General features: G+C 33.9%; 1 protein-coding gene across 2 annotated transcripts in view; it reads right to left on the reverse strand.

Moving 5' to 3' along the window:
* The window catches only part of LOC105836085 (acetyl-coenzyme A synthetase), a 63,755-nt gene that overhangs the window by 5,212 nt on the left and 41,135 nt on the right, over positions 1 to 17,408 (reverse strand). For both annotated transcript variants that reach the window (XM_036287854.1, XM_036287853.1), the window contains 4 exons: positions 15,611 to 15,803; positions 14,226 to 14,381; positions 13,966 to 14,133; positions 8,387 to 8,576 (listed from right to left, as the gene is read on the reverse strand). In XM_036287854.1, the coding sequence (XP_036143747.1) occupies positions 8,387 to 8,576; positions 13,966 to 14,133; positions 14,226 to 14,381; positions 15,611 to 15,803 (707 nt within the window). The remainder of the gene's footprint in view (positions 1 to 8,386; positions 8,577 to 13,965; positions 14,134 to 14,225; positions 14,382 to 15,610; positions 15,804 to 17,408) is intronic.

Raw genomic sequence — 17,408 nt, forward strand, 5'->3', positions numbered from 1 at the left:
CAATTCTAAATATACAAAATTAATCATAATTATTCGATTATATTTTAAATTTTGTTTTCAGAACATTAATCATATGTAATATAAAGAGCCACAATTTAGCATCACTAACATCTCAAACAAGAAGCCAAGGATTGTCGTTAAACTATTTATCTGAGTAATTCATTTTAGTTTATAAATTGCAATATTAAAAAGTATCATAATATTTATGCGCAATATCTTTACAGTCATAAATTTATCATGTTCCAAATTTCAAAAAACTTTAAAATTAAATTTTAAAAAAGATGATTTGAGCAACGATTTTCCTTCTCAGGAAAGATTTTGCACATAAAAATACCCAAATTTACTAGGTTAGAAAAAAATCGAAAATAAGAGCATTATACTGCATATTTACCTTTCATTTCGTACTGGTAAATAGGATACTTCAGATCAGTGCATGGGATGAACCTCGTGTGAAAAAGTATATGTTTGTAATTGTTTTGTTTCACATGAGTTTTTTTATATTAAATGAAATCCACTGCTCCCTCTGCTTACAAACCGACGTCTATGTTATAGTGATCCTGTAAATTTGGTACTTTTTTTATTCATAACTGTTTAATAAAAACCTTCTCCTAAAAATTATACATTTCTTTCATATGTCAATTTTGTTGATTGCTACAAAAAACTTGTGTTTTCTAGGGAGTGGTACTTTTAAACTTTTAGCAATTTTATTTTTAAATGGAATAGATTCGATATTCTCTTATATCAAAGTAACGATATCTAAAGAATGTTTATAAGATATTCTAAGAATATTCATACGTTCTTAAAATATCATATGTATACTTTTAAAAAATCTAAAATACTTTTAAAAAGTACTAAGATACGATTGGAATAGAAATATGCATTAGTTCACCTGAGTTCTTATCAGAATTAGGCTACAAATAAATCTGTGTGAATATGTGTCATGTTTTACCTCTTATCGTTACACAATCGATTATGACAAATCTGATAGCCAAGTCTGAACCTTAAACTCACAAGTAACTGATTAAAATTACCAATTGTTAACTATTATGTTATATTAACCATTAGCCGGTATCGATTACATAATTAAATAATACGATCCACAAAATACGTAAAGTAAACATTCAACTTAATCCACAACAATAAACGACAAATATAAAAATTTCGAATAATATAAAATGCCATGGCACTTCAAAAAATTAAAGCTCGTCAGATATTAGATAACAGAAGCAAAAAAGTGACGTGCTCACTGATGTCAGTTTGTTTAGATCGGTACCTATACTGTGATGCTCAATCTAAATCAAGCGGGTGAGATAAGAGATAAAAACATGACAATTTATCATGATCGCTCAGTATTCAAAGTTATCGATATCATTAATGATGTAATTGCTCCTCAATTAATAAAGTCAAAGCTAAATGTATGTCAACAAATGAAGATTGACGGATTGTTAAACAAACTGAATGGTAGAGAAAATAGGTCAAAATTTCCTTTACGGAAAAAACACTAAAAATAACACTTAAAAAATACTCAATTTGAGCATAATTTGGGACAAGAGGTAAACACTCAATTCAGTGTAAACTTGAGTGTTCGCTCTTTAATTTACTTTTAATTAGAGTGTTATTACTCTCAACTTGAATGTTTGCCATCTAATTGAGTGTTAATTTCAATGTTAATCCTAAATTTAAGAATAACACTGAAATTAACATTCAATTATATGGCAAACATCCAAGTTGAAAGTAATACTCAAATTAATACTCAAAGCCAGCTGAACACTCTATAGTTGAATGTTTCGGTTGAACTTGCTTTTCTTGCTTTTGTTTTTATTTGACATTTTCTAATCCAATGTTTGAGAGTGCACACTCAATATTAAGTGTATACCTTCAACCGATAGATGTCGAGTGTACATCTCCAACGTTTCAGTGTTCACACTTTATGTTGGAAGTATACACTCATTTATTGAGTGTCATATCCAAATGTTGAGAGTATACTTTCAAATATTCAATATTTAAATCCAAACTTTGGTATGAACACTCAATCATTGGATGTACACACTCAATGTTCGAGTATAAACACTCAATCTTTAGTGTAAATACTCAAGATTTGAGCGTATACACCTAAATTTGGGAGTAAACACCTTTAAAATCGAGTATTAACACTCAATTTTGAATGTAAACTCTCAAAATTAGAGTGTTTTTTCCGTAAGGGTTGGCGTTAACGCTGTCCTCTTGTTGCAAAGCTGGTGCTGCTAAAAAGGGTCTACCGGTTTATAGATCACTGTATCATCTTTATTCTATTCCTTATGACTATTATAATTAATTGATAAATAACTTTATCTTATCAATTGCAAATAATTAAGCTATATATTTATTTATTCTCAGTTTTTTTAATATTTTACATACATTGCCGAAATTATTTGAAAACAATAAATTATGCATACCTGTATCAAGTTTTAAGGGATTACACCAACCTAGCGGGAAAAAAAATTCGATTTTTTTTATTACATTTTCTTGAAGCTTCAAGTTTCGAGAATATATCCTGAAAGTTTTATGTTGATATCTGCAAAAATGCCGGATTACAGAGAGTTGAGTAAAACGGGATCGAGCGTTTGAGTGCTCGAATTGGAGCAATATCAACATAAATCGCCACTGGACGATGATCCCTTACGGAAAAAACACTAAAAATAACACTTAAAAAATACTCAAGTTGAGTATAATTTGGGACAAGGGGTAAGCACTCAATTCAGTGTAAACATTCAACTTGAGTGTTCGCTTTTTAATTTACTTTTAGACTGTTATTACTCTCAACTTGAATGTTCGCCATCTAATTGAGTGTTAATTTTAATGTTAATCCTAAATTTAAGAATAACACTGAAATTAACACTCAATTAGATGGTAAACATCCAAGTTGAAAGTAATACTCAAATTAATACTCAAAGCCAGCTGAACACTCTAGTTGAATGTTTATTTTAGATATTCGTTTTATGTCCATTTCTACCAATGCAGATTAATTTTAATCTCGGTTAAACTTGCTTTTTTGCTTTTGTTTTTATTTAATATTTTCTAATCCAATGTTTGAGAGTGCACACTCAATATTAAATGTATACCTTCAACCGATAGATGTTGAGGGTACATCCCCAACGTTTCAGTGTTCACACTTTATGTTGGAAGTATACACTCATTTATTGTGTGTCATATCCAAATGTTGAGAGTATACTTTTAAATATTCAATATTTAAATTCAAACTTTGATATGAACACTCAATCATTGGGTGTACATACTCAATGTTCGAGTATAAACACTCAATCTTTAGTGTAAATACTCAAGATAAGCGTATACATCTAAATTTGGGAGCAAACTCCCAAAATCGAGTATTAACACTTAATTTTGAGTGTAAACTCTTAAAATTAGAGTGTTTTTTCCGTAAGGGATGTGATTAAAGCCATTCGTCCAATATTTGAAAACAACTTTCTAGTGATAATTTACTGGAGAAATGCGTTGGTGGATTTATGCAAAACGTTAACGAAAGTTTGAACAATCTGATTTGGCGCATAGCGCCAAAAGTGCAGCACAGCGGTGCACACGTTGTGCAAATTGCTACCAATATTGCTGCATACACATTTAATGAAGGTGCTGCTGCATATTTATTAATGATAATAAAAGAATTGTGCTGCATATTGCGAAAATCAAGACCGAGCGCGCATCGATGTGGCCGAAGTACAAGCGCAGAAGGCGACGCGCGAAGGAAGGATTGCTCGCCGTCAACACCCTTACGGAAAAAACACTCAAATTTTGAGAGTTTACACTCAAAATTGAGTGTTAATACTAGATTTTGGGAGTTACTCCCAAATTTAGGTGTATACGCTCAAATCTTGAGTATTTACACTAAAGATTGAGTGTTTATACTCGAACATTGAGTGTGTCCCAGATAGCACATAGGTGAATACAAGTTTATAGAGAATTCATTTCAAAGAATACATACAGATTTAGAAAAATGAATGTCTGAAGAATTCATGAAGAATTAATCATAATCAGTTCGTCTTGAAATATTCCTTAAAAGTTTATTATAATCAATACTTTGCGACTCAAATTTTGAATACTTTTTGAATTCATGAGGAATTACAATTCGTGTGCAAGTGCCGTGCCGCCACCGAATCCATAATCCATCTCGTCCTCGTGCCATGTGATCGTGCCTCGTGCCGCTCGTGCGTCGTATATTTCGTAGCGATATATATTAATTACCCAGCAATTAAGTGCGTAAAATTCCTGCAGGATTATTGTATCCACGTTTTATTGAATAGTAAGTATACGCGGTTGAAAATACATTTCTACAAATTGCTACCATATTAAGCTGAACATCAACTAACAATAACCCCAGCTAGCCAGGCCTGTTAAAATCACATATCGTGAAAGCTTTACAGCAAGGATTGTTTCAATTCTGACAACAATTTTATGACAAGTAATTGTCTGTTGCTTTGTTTTCTAAAAGTTTCGAGCAAATTTACGGCAAAAGTTTTCATCACACGATGCTGCAAATAACAGAGAAAGACTTGTACATAAATATTACGTATAGAAATTACAAGATTTGTTCCGACACGATAAAATGCAAAATTTAAGCAAATAACAGAGCAAACCTTGCTACACGACATGACAATAAATTTATGGCAGAAACAGGAAATCTTGTTAAGCACAGAATAACGGCAAATTAGTAACAAGAACAAAATAAAACTTGCCGAGCATACTTTTGCAACAAAATTGCGACAAGGTGTGTCCGTAAACAGCTTAGTTTTTGTTGGCAAGGCTTGTCGCAAATAGTATGACGCACATTTTATACAAATAACAGGGTTGCATTATCGGGTTTTAAACTTTATTTCTGACTTTACTATCTATCTCGAGATGGCGCATTTCTTGTGAAAAAGATTTACCTACTGGATTAATAAAAGGGGCTCGTCGAGAACAAAGAACCAAGTACGATTGCACCATTCACATTTAATATTGGACTAATCAGTCTAATATTTCAGTCTAATAATCATTTTTGTTGATCTAAATTTCGACAATATTTGTCCTGTTTTTGCCACAAATTTGCTATCATATTGTGCATAGCAAGGTTTGCCTTGTTTTTGCCACAAATTTGCTATCATGCTATGTACAGCAAGGTTTACTCTATTCTTGCCACAAATTTGCTATCATATTGTGTACAGCAAGGTTTGCCTTGTTCTTGCTGCAAATTTGTTGTTATGCTTTACTAGTAAATTTTACCCTGTTATTTGCATAAAATATGCGTCATACTATTTACAACAAGCCTTGCCAACAAAAGCTAAGCTTAATGCGGACACACCTTGTCGTAATTTTGTTGTAAAGGTTTGCTCGAGTTTGCGGCAAACTTCGCGCAAAGTTTGCGTCATTTTGCTAGCTGGGACGTTACGTCTATATTATAATTTACCGTTCAACAGTATTATTATTGTATACAACATGTATATATAGTGCATGTATTCTGTTGAGTGAGAAATTATAATATTGGTGTAATGTTTGTTAGTTGGTGTATTTTTTGGTTATTTTGCAATTCTTTATTTATTATAAATACTACTCCCCTTGAATTCATAAAGTATACATCTGCTGAATACCGTATGAATACTTGAAGAAGTTCTCAAGAATTCGAACTTTGATGCATGTAACTTCCTCAGTCATTCTTATAGTATTCTTCTATGAATTCCTAAAGAATTACAATTCAGGAAAGAAGAATACTTTAGGAATTCACTGTGCTATCTGGGGTACACCCAATGATTGAGTGTTCATACTAAAGTTTGGATTTAAATACTGAATATTTAAAAGTATACTCTCAACATTTGGATATAACACACAATAAATGAGTGTATACTTCCAACATAAAGTGTGAACACTGAAATGTTAGGATGTACACTCAACATCTATCGGTTGAAGGTATACATTTAATATTGAGTGTGCACTCTCAAACATTGGATTAGAAAATATTAAATAAAAACAAAAGCCAAAAAAGCAAGTTCAACCAAGATTAAAATTAATCTGCATTAGTAGAAATGGACATAAAATGAATATCTAAAATAAACATTCAACTATAGAGTGTTCAGCTGGCTTTGAGTATTAATTTGAGTATTACTTTCAACTTGGATGTTTGCCATCTAATTGAGTATTAATTTCAGTGTTATTCTTAAATTTAGGATTAACATTGAAATTAACACTCAATTAGATGGCAAACATTTAAGTTGAGAGTAATAACACTCTAATTAAAAGTAAATTAAAGAGCGAACACTCAAGTTGAGTGTTTACACTGAATTGAGTGTTTACCCCTTGTCCCAAATTATACTCAACTTCAGTATTTTTTTAAGTGTTATTTTTAGTGTTTTTTCCGTAAGGGCAGAAGTCTTCACAGAGCGCTGCTGCTATTGATGTGGAAGGAATCTCATATGGCCCCGGAATTGTCGACTAGAGGTAAAGTGCAAAATTCGGCTGTTAACAATAGTAGAACTAAACTTGAAACTTTAAACGCGTTTTTCTCGAAACATGGTTTTCAAAGTCGGTGACCACCAGATCTCAAAAACTAATCGATGGATCGTTTTCAAATTTTTACACAATACTCTCAGAAACATTTTTTTGTCGGTGACGATCTATTTTTTATCGATCTTCATTAAAAATTAAAAAAAAATGAAAAGGACAAAAATTTTTCGTTTTTTTTTTTTTTAATTTTAACTTCAACTCATCGCCATTTTGTAACAAACGATAAAATCGACAATCGGCGATCGTCACCGACAAACCACTACTGTTAGCTTAAAAAAACACCATTTTGTTTTTTTGTTTCAGATGGATCGTTTAGACGGGACAGTGGTCACCGCAAAATGCGTTTTTCCAAACCTCAATGTGTGTCGGCGGCCATATTTCTGCTTTCCGTCGTCATTGTTTAATAAAAAAATTTTTTTATATTATCGAAACATAAGTCAATAATCACACAAAATTTCATTTAATTCCCACTACCCGTTTAGGAGAAATAAAATATCAAAGTGAGGCCTGTTTTTCGACCGTTTAGGTTGGTGTAACCCCTTAATATGATCAGAGGGAGACAGTATGCTAGCAATAATTTATCGTGTCCAGAATTCACAATCTTACTCGTAGATAATGTGCGTGCATACGTGCATGCGTACATACATGCCAAGTCGACACAATCATCTAATCATTTAAATTATTGGAATGTTTAGCTAGTTTTCTGTTTTTTTATATGGTGCAGGTGCTGAAAGTTTTGCCGATGCCTTCAAAATGATTATAGAAATATGTATATCGAGTGCTAAAGAAAAAAATAATCGACGCTAAACTGATACGTGTCCGCTTTTAATTAGCGACGATGAAGCCTTTGCTCCTGATTTGGAAAATGATCAAGTTGCTTTGACCTTTTTAAACGCATCTATCAAAGACGCAAGTTACGAAGGCAAAATTAAAATAGCCCTGGACATGACGACGAACGTTTTTTATAAAGAAGGTTTTGGGTATAATCAAAAACGTCTTCTTATACATACAATTATCTTATCTTTAGAATTATCTTATAATTCTAAAAAAAAGTTTGCATTTACGTTCATAAGAAGCTACGACTTAATGTTTAAGGTGAAGAATTCCAATCCTACTGATTACTTGAATACCGAAGGTTTACGAGATTAATATTTAAAATATATATTAAAATTGCCAACGATAGTCTCGATAGAAGATCCTTTTGATTAAGAAGATTAGGAAGATTGGTTGACGATCTCTCATCAAGTGATTCAAATAGTCAGTGATGATTTCACCGCGATGAATATCAAGAGGATCGAAGAAGCAATGAATAGGAATGTAGCAAATTGTTTCGTACTGAAAATATCACAGATCGGTATTGTGACAGAGGTTACTAACTGTGCAAGACTGAACAATTGGTTATATCGTAAGCGCGAGTCACGGTGAGACGGAAGACAATTTCATCGCAGATTTGGCGGTTGGACTTTCCGCTGACCAATTGAAATCCGGAGCACCTTACAGGTAACAGGACGCAAATAAATATAACATCAACATTTCTGTTTCAAATTATGTTTCGAGTAGAATAACTCTTAAATTAAATGTTAATTCTTTACTAATTTTTTATTTGAACATATTGTAAGTTAACGAAAATTACCATAAAAAATTATATCTTCAACATTGTAATAATTGTAGAGGTAAAAGAATATCTAAATATAATCAAATATTCGAACAATGAGGATCGAAGAGAAACTCAGTAAAAATCCCAAATATATTGGAACAAAATATCAAAATTCTCTTACAAAAATCATACGAGTAATCAGATATCATTAATTGAAGTGTATAAAACCATAAGAAAAAAAAACAAAGATCAGATGCTTACCATCTCCTGTACAGTAAAATCCATTAAATCGATCAAAGTATGTATTTTGAAAACGTTGGTGATTTCCGTAGAGAGTCCGCATCATACCCGGCCATGGTCGACGGAAGACAAGGTATCCTTCTCCTTCACCCTCAATTATTCGACCATCCTCGTCAAGAAGCTCCGGCAAAACTCCGAAGAAAGGATATGTCTAAACATTCATTTCATGCATGTATATAAAAAATGTTTTATGCGTTAAAAAACAAAATAAAACAAAATCATCAAAATGGAATTATTTCTTGTAATTTTTGAAGCCTTGATTATAAATTCGAATTCCAAATTGCTGCATTATGTCATATTGAGAAATTCGTAATTAAAGTTGCAAAAGACTTACTTTTATGTATATTGTGATGTTAGAATTAAATTTAATATGTGATATGGTTATGATTAATAAAATATTTAAAGTTAAATATAATATTCAACTATAAACGGAACTATTTATTCTATTTTTATTGCAAATTAATTTAACAATATAATAAATAAATAAATATTTATACAACAATGAATATTTATTACTTGTTTTACTGTCTTACTGTCAACACACTAACTTGTTCTTTTATTCCTTGTTCATTTTTATTTATTTTAATAATCACGGAATGAGATTATAAGTTTTATAATAATTTTTTACAGTGCTATGATTTTTAAAAGTGCAAAAATTAATAAATCTTGCTCATATAAAACAGTTTTACCCTTCAGGATGGATTAAACAAAATTTGATTATTTGTTGAAAATTCAACAAATGTTATAAAATTTCTACAGAAATTCTGAAAAATTCTGCAAATTCTAAAAAAATAGAATTAATAATTTATAAAAATAAAATCACGTTTGAATTTTTGAAAAATCATATACAGGGTGATTCAAAATTACCTGTTGCCCTTAAAATGTATTCTTGACTTAATTCTGAAACAATTTTTTCTTCACCAAAATTGTATCTGAAGCTTAGTTTTTGCATTATTAAAAAAAATAGTTATCGTATTACGAGTCAGGTATAAAAAGTAGGCAAGGGCGGCGCAACTCACTGTCAGACGCGAGCGCTTACGTGGAGCGCTTGATATAATCAATTAATTTCACATAGAAATTGGCATCCAGTGGATGTCCATTAAATCTGTATAGAGCTATGGGACTTCTATGTCCATGGTGGAAGTCAGACAGAGATCCATTAAAGATCTAGTAAACTTCTATGGCTCCATTGGATGTTTACTTCTATGACGGAAGTTAAATAGATGTCCATTAGGATTCATTAAACTTCCTTAACTCTATGGGATATATGCTTCCATGATGAAAGTTAGATAGACATTTATTATGAATCCATCAAACTTCCATAGCTTTACAGATATTTACTTTAATGGTGGCAGTCAGATAGATGATCTATCTTACCTCCATAATAGATCTATTAAACATCTTGAAAGATATTCACTAGACATTACGTGGATCATTAATAGAGGCTTTATGGAGGCTCGATGGACGACTAACCGACATTTCGTGGACGATTAGTAGAGGCTTCACGGAGCTTCGGTAGACGACTGATCGACGTTTCATGGAATCAAGGTTCCTCTACTAATAATCCACGAAACGTCTGTTAATCATCCATTGAGGCTACATGAAACCTTCACTACCCACCGCTACGGCGTGGAGTGTTCCTTGTGAATAAAATGCATTTTATAGGTGAATAAAAGGGACTCGTCAAGAACGCAGAAGAAAGTAAAATTTCGCCATCGACATAATACTAGACTGAAAATATTGTTGTACCCCTCGTCGTGAGTACGATTGGGATCGCTGCCAGAGATCTCGCGAGGAGGGTATTTAGTCACTCACACCGTGTCTTCGTTTCGAGCATTTTATTATATTATTCGTTTACAGTACGAATAGATCGCGACCCCGCAAGGCAGAGTGTCGCGTCTATGAGTTTGCTGTCCACGACCCCGCAAGGCCGAGAGTCGTGGTTGTGTATGTTACAATGGTTTATGTCGCAATACACGACCCCGCAAAGCAGAGTGTCGTGTCTTGGTTTGTCTACTTCGGATTGACCCGTCCCTCACTTTCTTTCACCGGTTTATATATTCGATAATTCAGTAGTTGGATCGAAAGAAGGGGAGATTACGTGAGGGTGTAAATCTGTCAGTATTCCAAATTCTTGCTTACATTAGACAGCAAGTGCTGTCTAAGGAGCATTGCGCTAATTGTCGAGCGGATTGCGCGGAACCTCGCGCAATGCGCTCGATGCTGACTGCTGCAGCTGACCGACTTATGTCATCGTGCTACTGACACCTTTTTTATCGTTATGAGTGTGTCACTTATAACAATATCAGTCTGTAAAAAAGATCAATAAAAATGAGAAGAACAAAATAAAAAATTTTATTTAAAAACTGTTTAAAAAAATATTTATAATAAATATAATACTACGTTTAACCAAAAAATATTTATACTTAGCGTTATTTTATAAAATAATCTTGAATAAAGGCACTTTTGCATTTTGTTAAAAATACATTTTTCTTAATGTAATGATCCACAAAACATCCGTTAGACGTTCATCGAGGCTCCATGAAGTCTCTATTAATGATCCACGCATCTAATAGACATCTTTGACATCTAATTGACGTACGCAATGGCGGAACTGTGGATTTCTAATGGCCCTGTATTTAATGTCCAATGGACGTTCACTGAAAGTTCCAAACTTTCATAACAGACGTCCAATGGACGTCCATTAGAGGTTCCGTTTCTATGTAGGATGGCTATATATAATACCCAGACAGCACAGGACATCCTATGAACGTTCATTTTGTGTCCATTTTACATCCACACGTCCACGGACATGAAATAGATGTCTATCGTATGTTCTATTTTGGACATTCATTAATGGCCAATATTTGGACGTCTATAGGATATCCGGCATTGGGCCCATATTCATATTGTTGATTTTTAATTATTAAAACAGTTATAAGTACTATCATAAGACGTCATAAATCAATCAGATCTACAGGGTTATTCAGAACAACATTAGGTCCGTAAAATGACGTATTCCTGACGCAATTCTAAAACGATTTTTCCTTCACCCAAATTTTATTTGAAACGTAGTTTTTGAGTTATAAGCCAAAATAGTGGGAGCGTCCCAGGTGCGCACAGTAATAAACGGACACAGCAGGCTGAGTGAATCGGACACAGACCAAATGCGCACAGACCAAATGCGCACGGACCAGATGCACACGGACCAAATGCGCACGGACCAAATGCGCACAGACCAAATGGACACAGTAACCAACAAACTTACCACATGGGTTGCGACTTTTCAGGCACCTCTACCGACAGGGTGGGTGCGGGAGGGGGGGGCGAAGCCCTCCCTTGCACCCCCCCGTGTGTGCGTGCGTGCGTGCGTGTGTGTGTGCAAAGCATTCTCTACACTACATAGGCTTGCGATTGTGCGCATTTGGTCCGTGCGCATTTGGTCCGTGTGCATCTGGTCCGTGCGCATTTGGTCCGTGTGCATCTGGTCCGTGCGCATTTGGTCTGTGCGCATTTGGTCTGTGTCCGTTTCACTCAGCCTGCTGTGTCCGTCAAAAAAACGTCAAAATAACGACGACTTTTACAACCTGGGATAGTCATATTCCCGTAATATTTCAGAAACGTTCTTGCGGAGCAAAGCGGACATTTTAACATTGCTGCAACCTTGCAGAAACATTGCAGAGACATAACGTAACGTAACTGTAATAGTTTCAACATTTAAGTGTAATGTCTCTGCAACATTGCAGAAACTTTTCTGTGCTATCAGGGACGGATTATAAGACATAATAATGTCATTGACTGGAACGAACAATATACAACTCCACGAATGATTGTACACAGAGAAGAGTAAAGAAGTCAATTTGTTCATTTAGTTACTTGATCATCTTGCGTTCCATTGACTATGTAATTCGACTCTGTTAATTAATATTGAAAATGATCCGATAATGTATCAAAACGTCTATTTTTATAATTAACAAAATACTACTACAAATACTTATACACTGAGATCTTGTATTGGCTCATTAGCCTCCGTTTAATTAATTTTTATTTCTTTTAAGAACTTGACTCATGATTCATTAGGAAATTCATCCCTCTCAAGGAAGCAGCATATCATGTTATGATCATGAGATCATCGAATCATCATTGTAAATAAGTGTGCGTGCGTGCATGCGTCCGTGGGTGGGTCGGTGTGGGTGTTGGTGCGGGTGCAGGTGTCCGCGTCCCCGCGCGCGTGTGTGTGGTGTGTCTGACAAAAAAGAAAAGAGAGACAGATAATAGAAAAAGAAAATGTGTGCTAATAAAAAAAAATCTTTGTTTATAAAATGTATTCTTGATTCCATTTTGCAGCGATTTTTTGTCTCAAAATTATGTATGTGCGCGTATTATTATGTATAGCCATTCATTGATCATACCAAGCTTCCCGCGTGAGCGCTCGCGTCTGTCCGTGAGTTGCGTCGCCCTTGCCTACTTTTTGTACCTGACTTGTAATACGATAACTTTATCTTTTAATAATTTAAAAAGCTTCAGACAAAACTTTGGGAAAAGAAAAGTTGTTTTAGAATTAAGTGAAGAATGTGACATTTTAAGGACAAAAGTTGCTTCGAATCATCCTGTATATGGATTTTCCATATATAAACTCCATATTTAATTATGAATATCCTATTAACTGACACAAGAAATTTTTTTTAAGAACAAACAATGTATGTATATACAATAATTTTTTGTTATATCCTAATAAGATGACATAATTTTGATTGCAATAAAACTTTTTCAGCACATCATATATCGTAATTATGATATGGCAAAATACGTGAAAATAGTCTTTTTTTGCAACTTTTATACTTTAGTATTTTTTTTGTGTATTTCTCAAAATTGTGACATGATGAAGTAATTTAGAAATCGAGAATTCAATATCTTAAAATTTATAGAAAATAACTAATTTAATGTTAAGAAAATCCTAAAGTCGTCTGTTTTATTTACATTTTTTTAAGAAATTAATCTTTTAATTAGCTTTATATGTAGAATCGCAAAACTTTTATAGAATTGAAGTGAGTACCAAAATCTAGAGGAAAAAGATCAACTTTACATCAAAAACGAAAAAATTTTATTTTTGGTACATAGAACTGTCACTTGATGACAATATTTGCTTAGTGTACAAAATCTACAATATAGTATATGTACAAAATGAAACTTTATTTCTCTAAGGATAACATATACGAACAATATCGTGCAATTCGAATTAAGTTTAAAAGCCTAGAAAAAAAATTAGTTTCATGAACTTTTTATAATTGCAAATACAGATACAGATTAATAAAAAAAAAATCAAAAAAAATGTTTTTCATTCTTGGTATAAAGTCTAATTTATAAGCTGATGTTATTACGTATACTTTAATTCTAGAAAAAATTTTCCAAATCTATAAAAGAAATACGAATACAAATTTTGTTAATGATATACACGAATAACTCTACATTATTGACCTCAATCAAGTTTGACGGATGTTAATTACGCATACAGGAATAAATGATGAAATGTCCTTTACCGCGGAACCTGGTTTCATCGGCGTGGCACCTGGCAGCGGTGTAAGTACATGACCACCAGTTTCCGTTTGCCAGAAAGTGTCTGCTATGCTGCACTTGCCATGACCAACAAGATTATAAAACCAAAGCCAAGCTTCAGTATTGATCGGTTCACCGACTGAACCAAGTACCTGAAACGGATATATATATATATATATTACTTTCCGTTTTGTATATATTTCTTTTTAGTTCTTCTCGATCTATAAATAAACACAAGATTCACCTTAAGCGTGGATAAATTATGCTTCTTTACAAGATCATCACCAAACTTCATTAGTGACCTAATGGCTGTTGGCGCCGTGTAAAATTGCGTGACTTTGTATTTATCAATAATGGACCAGTATCTATCATTCTCTGGATAGAAAGGTGTACCCTCGAACTGTCAATCACGAATGTAGATTACATAAGGGTTATAGAGAAAAAATATGACAAATGCGAGACGAATGATCTCTAAGACTGCTTTCCTTTTACGAAACACAGTTGATATTTCTAACATCTAATTCAACACACGTCGCTTTTCATTTAGAATTTGATGCAAATTTAATTGATATACTTTGATTCTGCTTGGGAAGAAAGTTAAAGTGTGTTTTTGATCAAAGAATGTATTTGCTTCCAGTATTTCGATAAAATTTTTGAATGTGTACCCATATGTATATATTTTAAGATTTAAATTATTCATGTAATAAAAAGTTACAATGTTACGCATTACATATTCTATAGCTAACTATAAATAACAATTTATATTTTACATTAAAATTAAAAAGAACAACCGCAAAAAGAATAAAAAAATGATCGTTTTTCCGTTCTCGATACATCAAATGAATTTTATGCCAAATGGTAACTTATGATAAAAAATTAATCGCAGAAAAGTTTTACGATGAGCATACAATTAATTTCAGAGATATAAAGGGTCAAAGTGGTTAACACTTACTAAGAAAGTATGACACTATCGACACTTGATAGCATAAACTTTTGTTGAATTTTTTAGAAACTTAGTATCTATGGGTTCTTTAAGTTCCTGATTACGAATCTGATGACAGATCTCAACAATTCAAAATGGGGGGGGATTCAATATAATGGTGAAAAGCATAATGAAATTAATTTCTCCAAAAATTGTTAATTAATCATCAGATTCGTAATCAGGAACTCAAAAAACTTATAGGTACTGAGTTTCAAAAAAATTTTAAAAAAATTCATGTTATCAAGTGTTAATATAGTGTCATATTTTCTTATAGTAGGTGTTAACCATTTTAAACCTGTATATCTCTGAAACTAATTGTATGCTTATCGTAATACTTTTCTGCGATTTATTTTTCATCGCGAACTATTATTTAGCATTATATTTATTTGAAAAATTGTGGACGAAAAAAATGGCATTTTTACGATTTTCTTTTTATTAGAACATATATAAAACTTGAAAATATCGTTTAAAATGTTTTACGATAAATCTTATAAAATTAAATATTGCAATATATACACACTGTGTATATATCGCCATTCATTTAACTAAAATAGTAAACTGTGCTCGAGTGTGTTAACTTGTGTTGATTCGTGTCTTCTGAATGAAAAGCAACCTAAATAAGAAAACATGAAAAAACACATACGTACTATAACGGATGTCGCGCCATTCGCTAACGGGCCATAAACGACGTAAGTATGTCCTGTAATCCAGCCACAATCAGCTGTACACCAATAAATATCACTTGGATGATAATCGAAAACATATTTGAAAGTTGTCGCCGCGTAAATTAAATATCCCGCAGTGGTATGAAGAACACCTTTCGGTTTTCCGGTAGAGCCACTACATGAAAAAGATGAAAAAACTCTACCTTAATGTCTTAAAGAGAAAGGGTCACCGCACAAGCTCTTCCGTAACGCGTTACGTTAAATTAAGTACCTCATATAAACCTAAACTTGTACTTAAAAATTAACACACAAAGAAATCCTTAACGTAAGTTCTTAAGTTCTTATGTTAAAGATTTCTTTGTACGTTAACTTAAATCTATTGTTAAGTACGAAGTCTATTGTTAAGTAAAAATAATACAATAAACAGGTCAATATATCGAGCCAAGACAAAATTTCCCTAATACGTTATAATTTAATAAATAAACATTATACAGGGTGTTACAAAAGCATCGGATTTGCTTAGCACCATGCGATAGAGAATAAAAATCTAAGAAGAAATGTCTAATACTATTTTTCGATGCGGTAAATAGTTTTGCCTTAATTCCTCATTGTAATAAGTCAATAAGCGCGGAGGTACAAGAGAAAGTCAGTGACGGAAAATGCGTGAAGTTGACTCCTTGTTATTAAAAATTAAAAAATGCTTCTAATGTTAATAATTATCAATAAAATTCTTTGGAAGCTTACCAAAATTTTTAATAGAACTGTCGGTTACCGAGAAATATTTCCATTTTGACGGGACTTGGAAAATTTTCGAATTTGTATCTTCAACTAAAGAAATTTTTTATTCCGCAGCTTACAGCTTCGAGTGTTAATAATTATCGATAAAATTCTTTAGGCGACTACCAGAACTACCGATTACCGAAAAAATTTTTACCGTTATAGGACTTACTTACAAAGATTTGTCTATCGGGCAAAGTAAGAAAAAATTCAATGGTAATTAAATTTATTTATTATAAAACGATAAAACATTGTAACGAACCCCCGCCTACCGACGACCAGCGACCGCGTACGGCCCGACCGAACATCCGTCGGGCCACGATACGGGCACCGGCCCGCCATAAAGAATCACATCGCGTCGAGGCGAAAATCACCTCCGCACGTCGCGCGATTCCCCACCGATCTCCCGACCATCGGAGATCGAGTACGAGAGAAGCCGGAGACTCCCGAGAGTCGCCGACCCTCCACCCGGACGGGTATAAAAGGCCGTCCCGGTAGAGGCAGCTTCACTTCTTTTCTTGAAACGATCTCAGCGAGACACGACAAGACAAGAAGCCTCCTAGCACCTGCGACCAGAAATTAGAGTGGAGAGTTCTCCACTTTAGCCGAGTGTTCTCCGGCTCTGATCACAATCTTTTCCGTCTCCTGGGGCCAGTGCACTAAGGGTGAAGAGTTATCCGCCTTTGCCGAGATCTCTCGGCCACTGGCCCGCTCCGCTCCTAGCCACGACAATCTAGGCAAAAAAGGGGGTCAAGTGTTCTTGGTCTCCTCCGAGCGCTCTCGGATCTAGATCCACGCGATCCATGAATCACCGCCTCGTCCAAACGTAAAAACCGCGACCGCCCCCTGCACCGCGCTGATTTCTGCGCCCACCGGCTCCGAAAACCCCCACCGCAGGGCGCCCGCCGCCGTCACACCGCAAACCCCGCGCTCGCCATCGAACATCGCACGCGACTTACGCGAAACACCTGATCACCGCGTGCACGTATAACACACGCGGAAC

Source organism: Monomorium pharaonis, chromosome 6 (assembly GCF_013373865.1).
Source record: "Monomorium pharaonis isolate MP-MQ-018 chromosome 6, ASM1337386v2, whole genome shotgun sequence".
In the NCBI taxonomy this organism is placed as follows: Eukaryota; Metazoa; Arthropoda; class Insecta; order Hymenoptera; family Formicidae; genus Monomorium; species Monomorium pharaonis.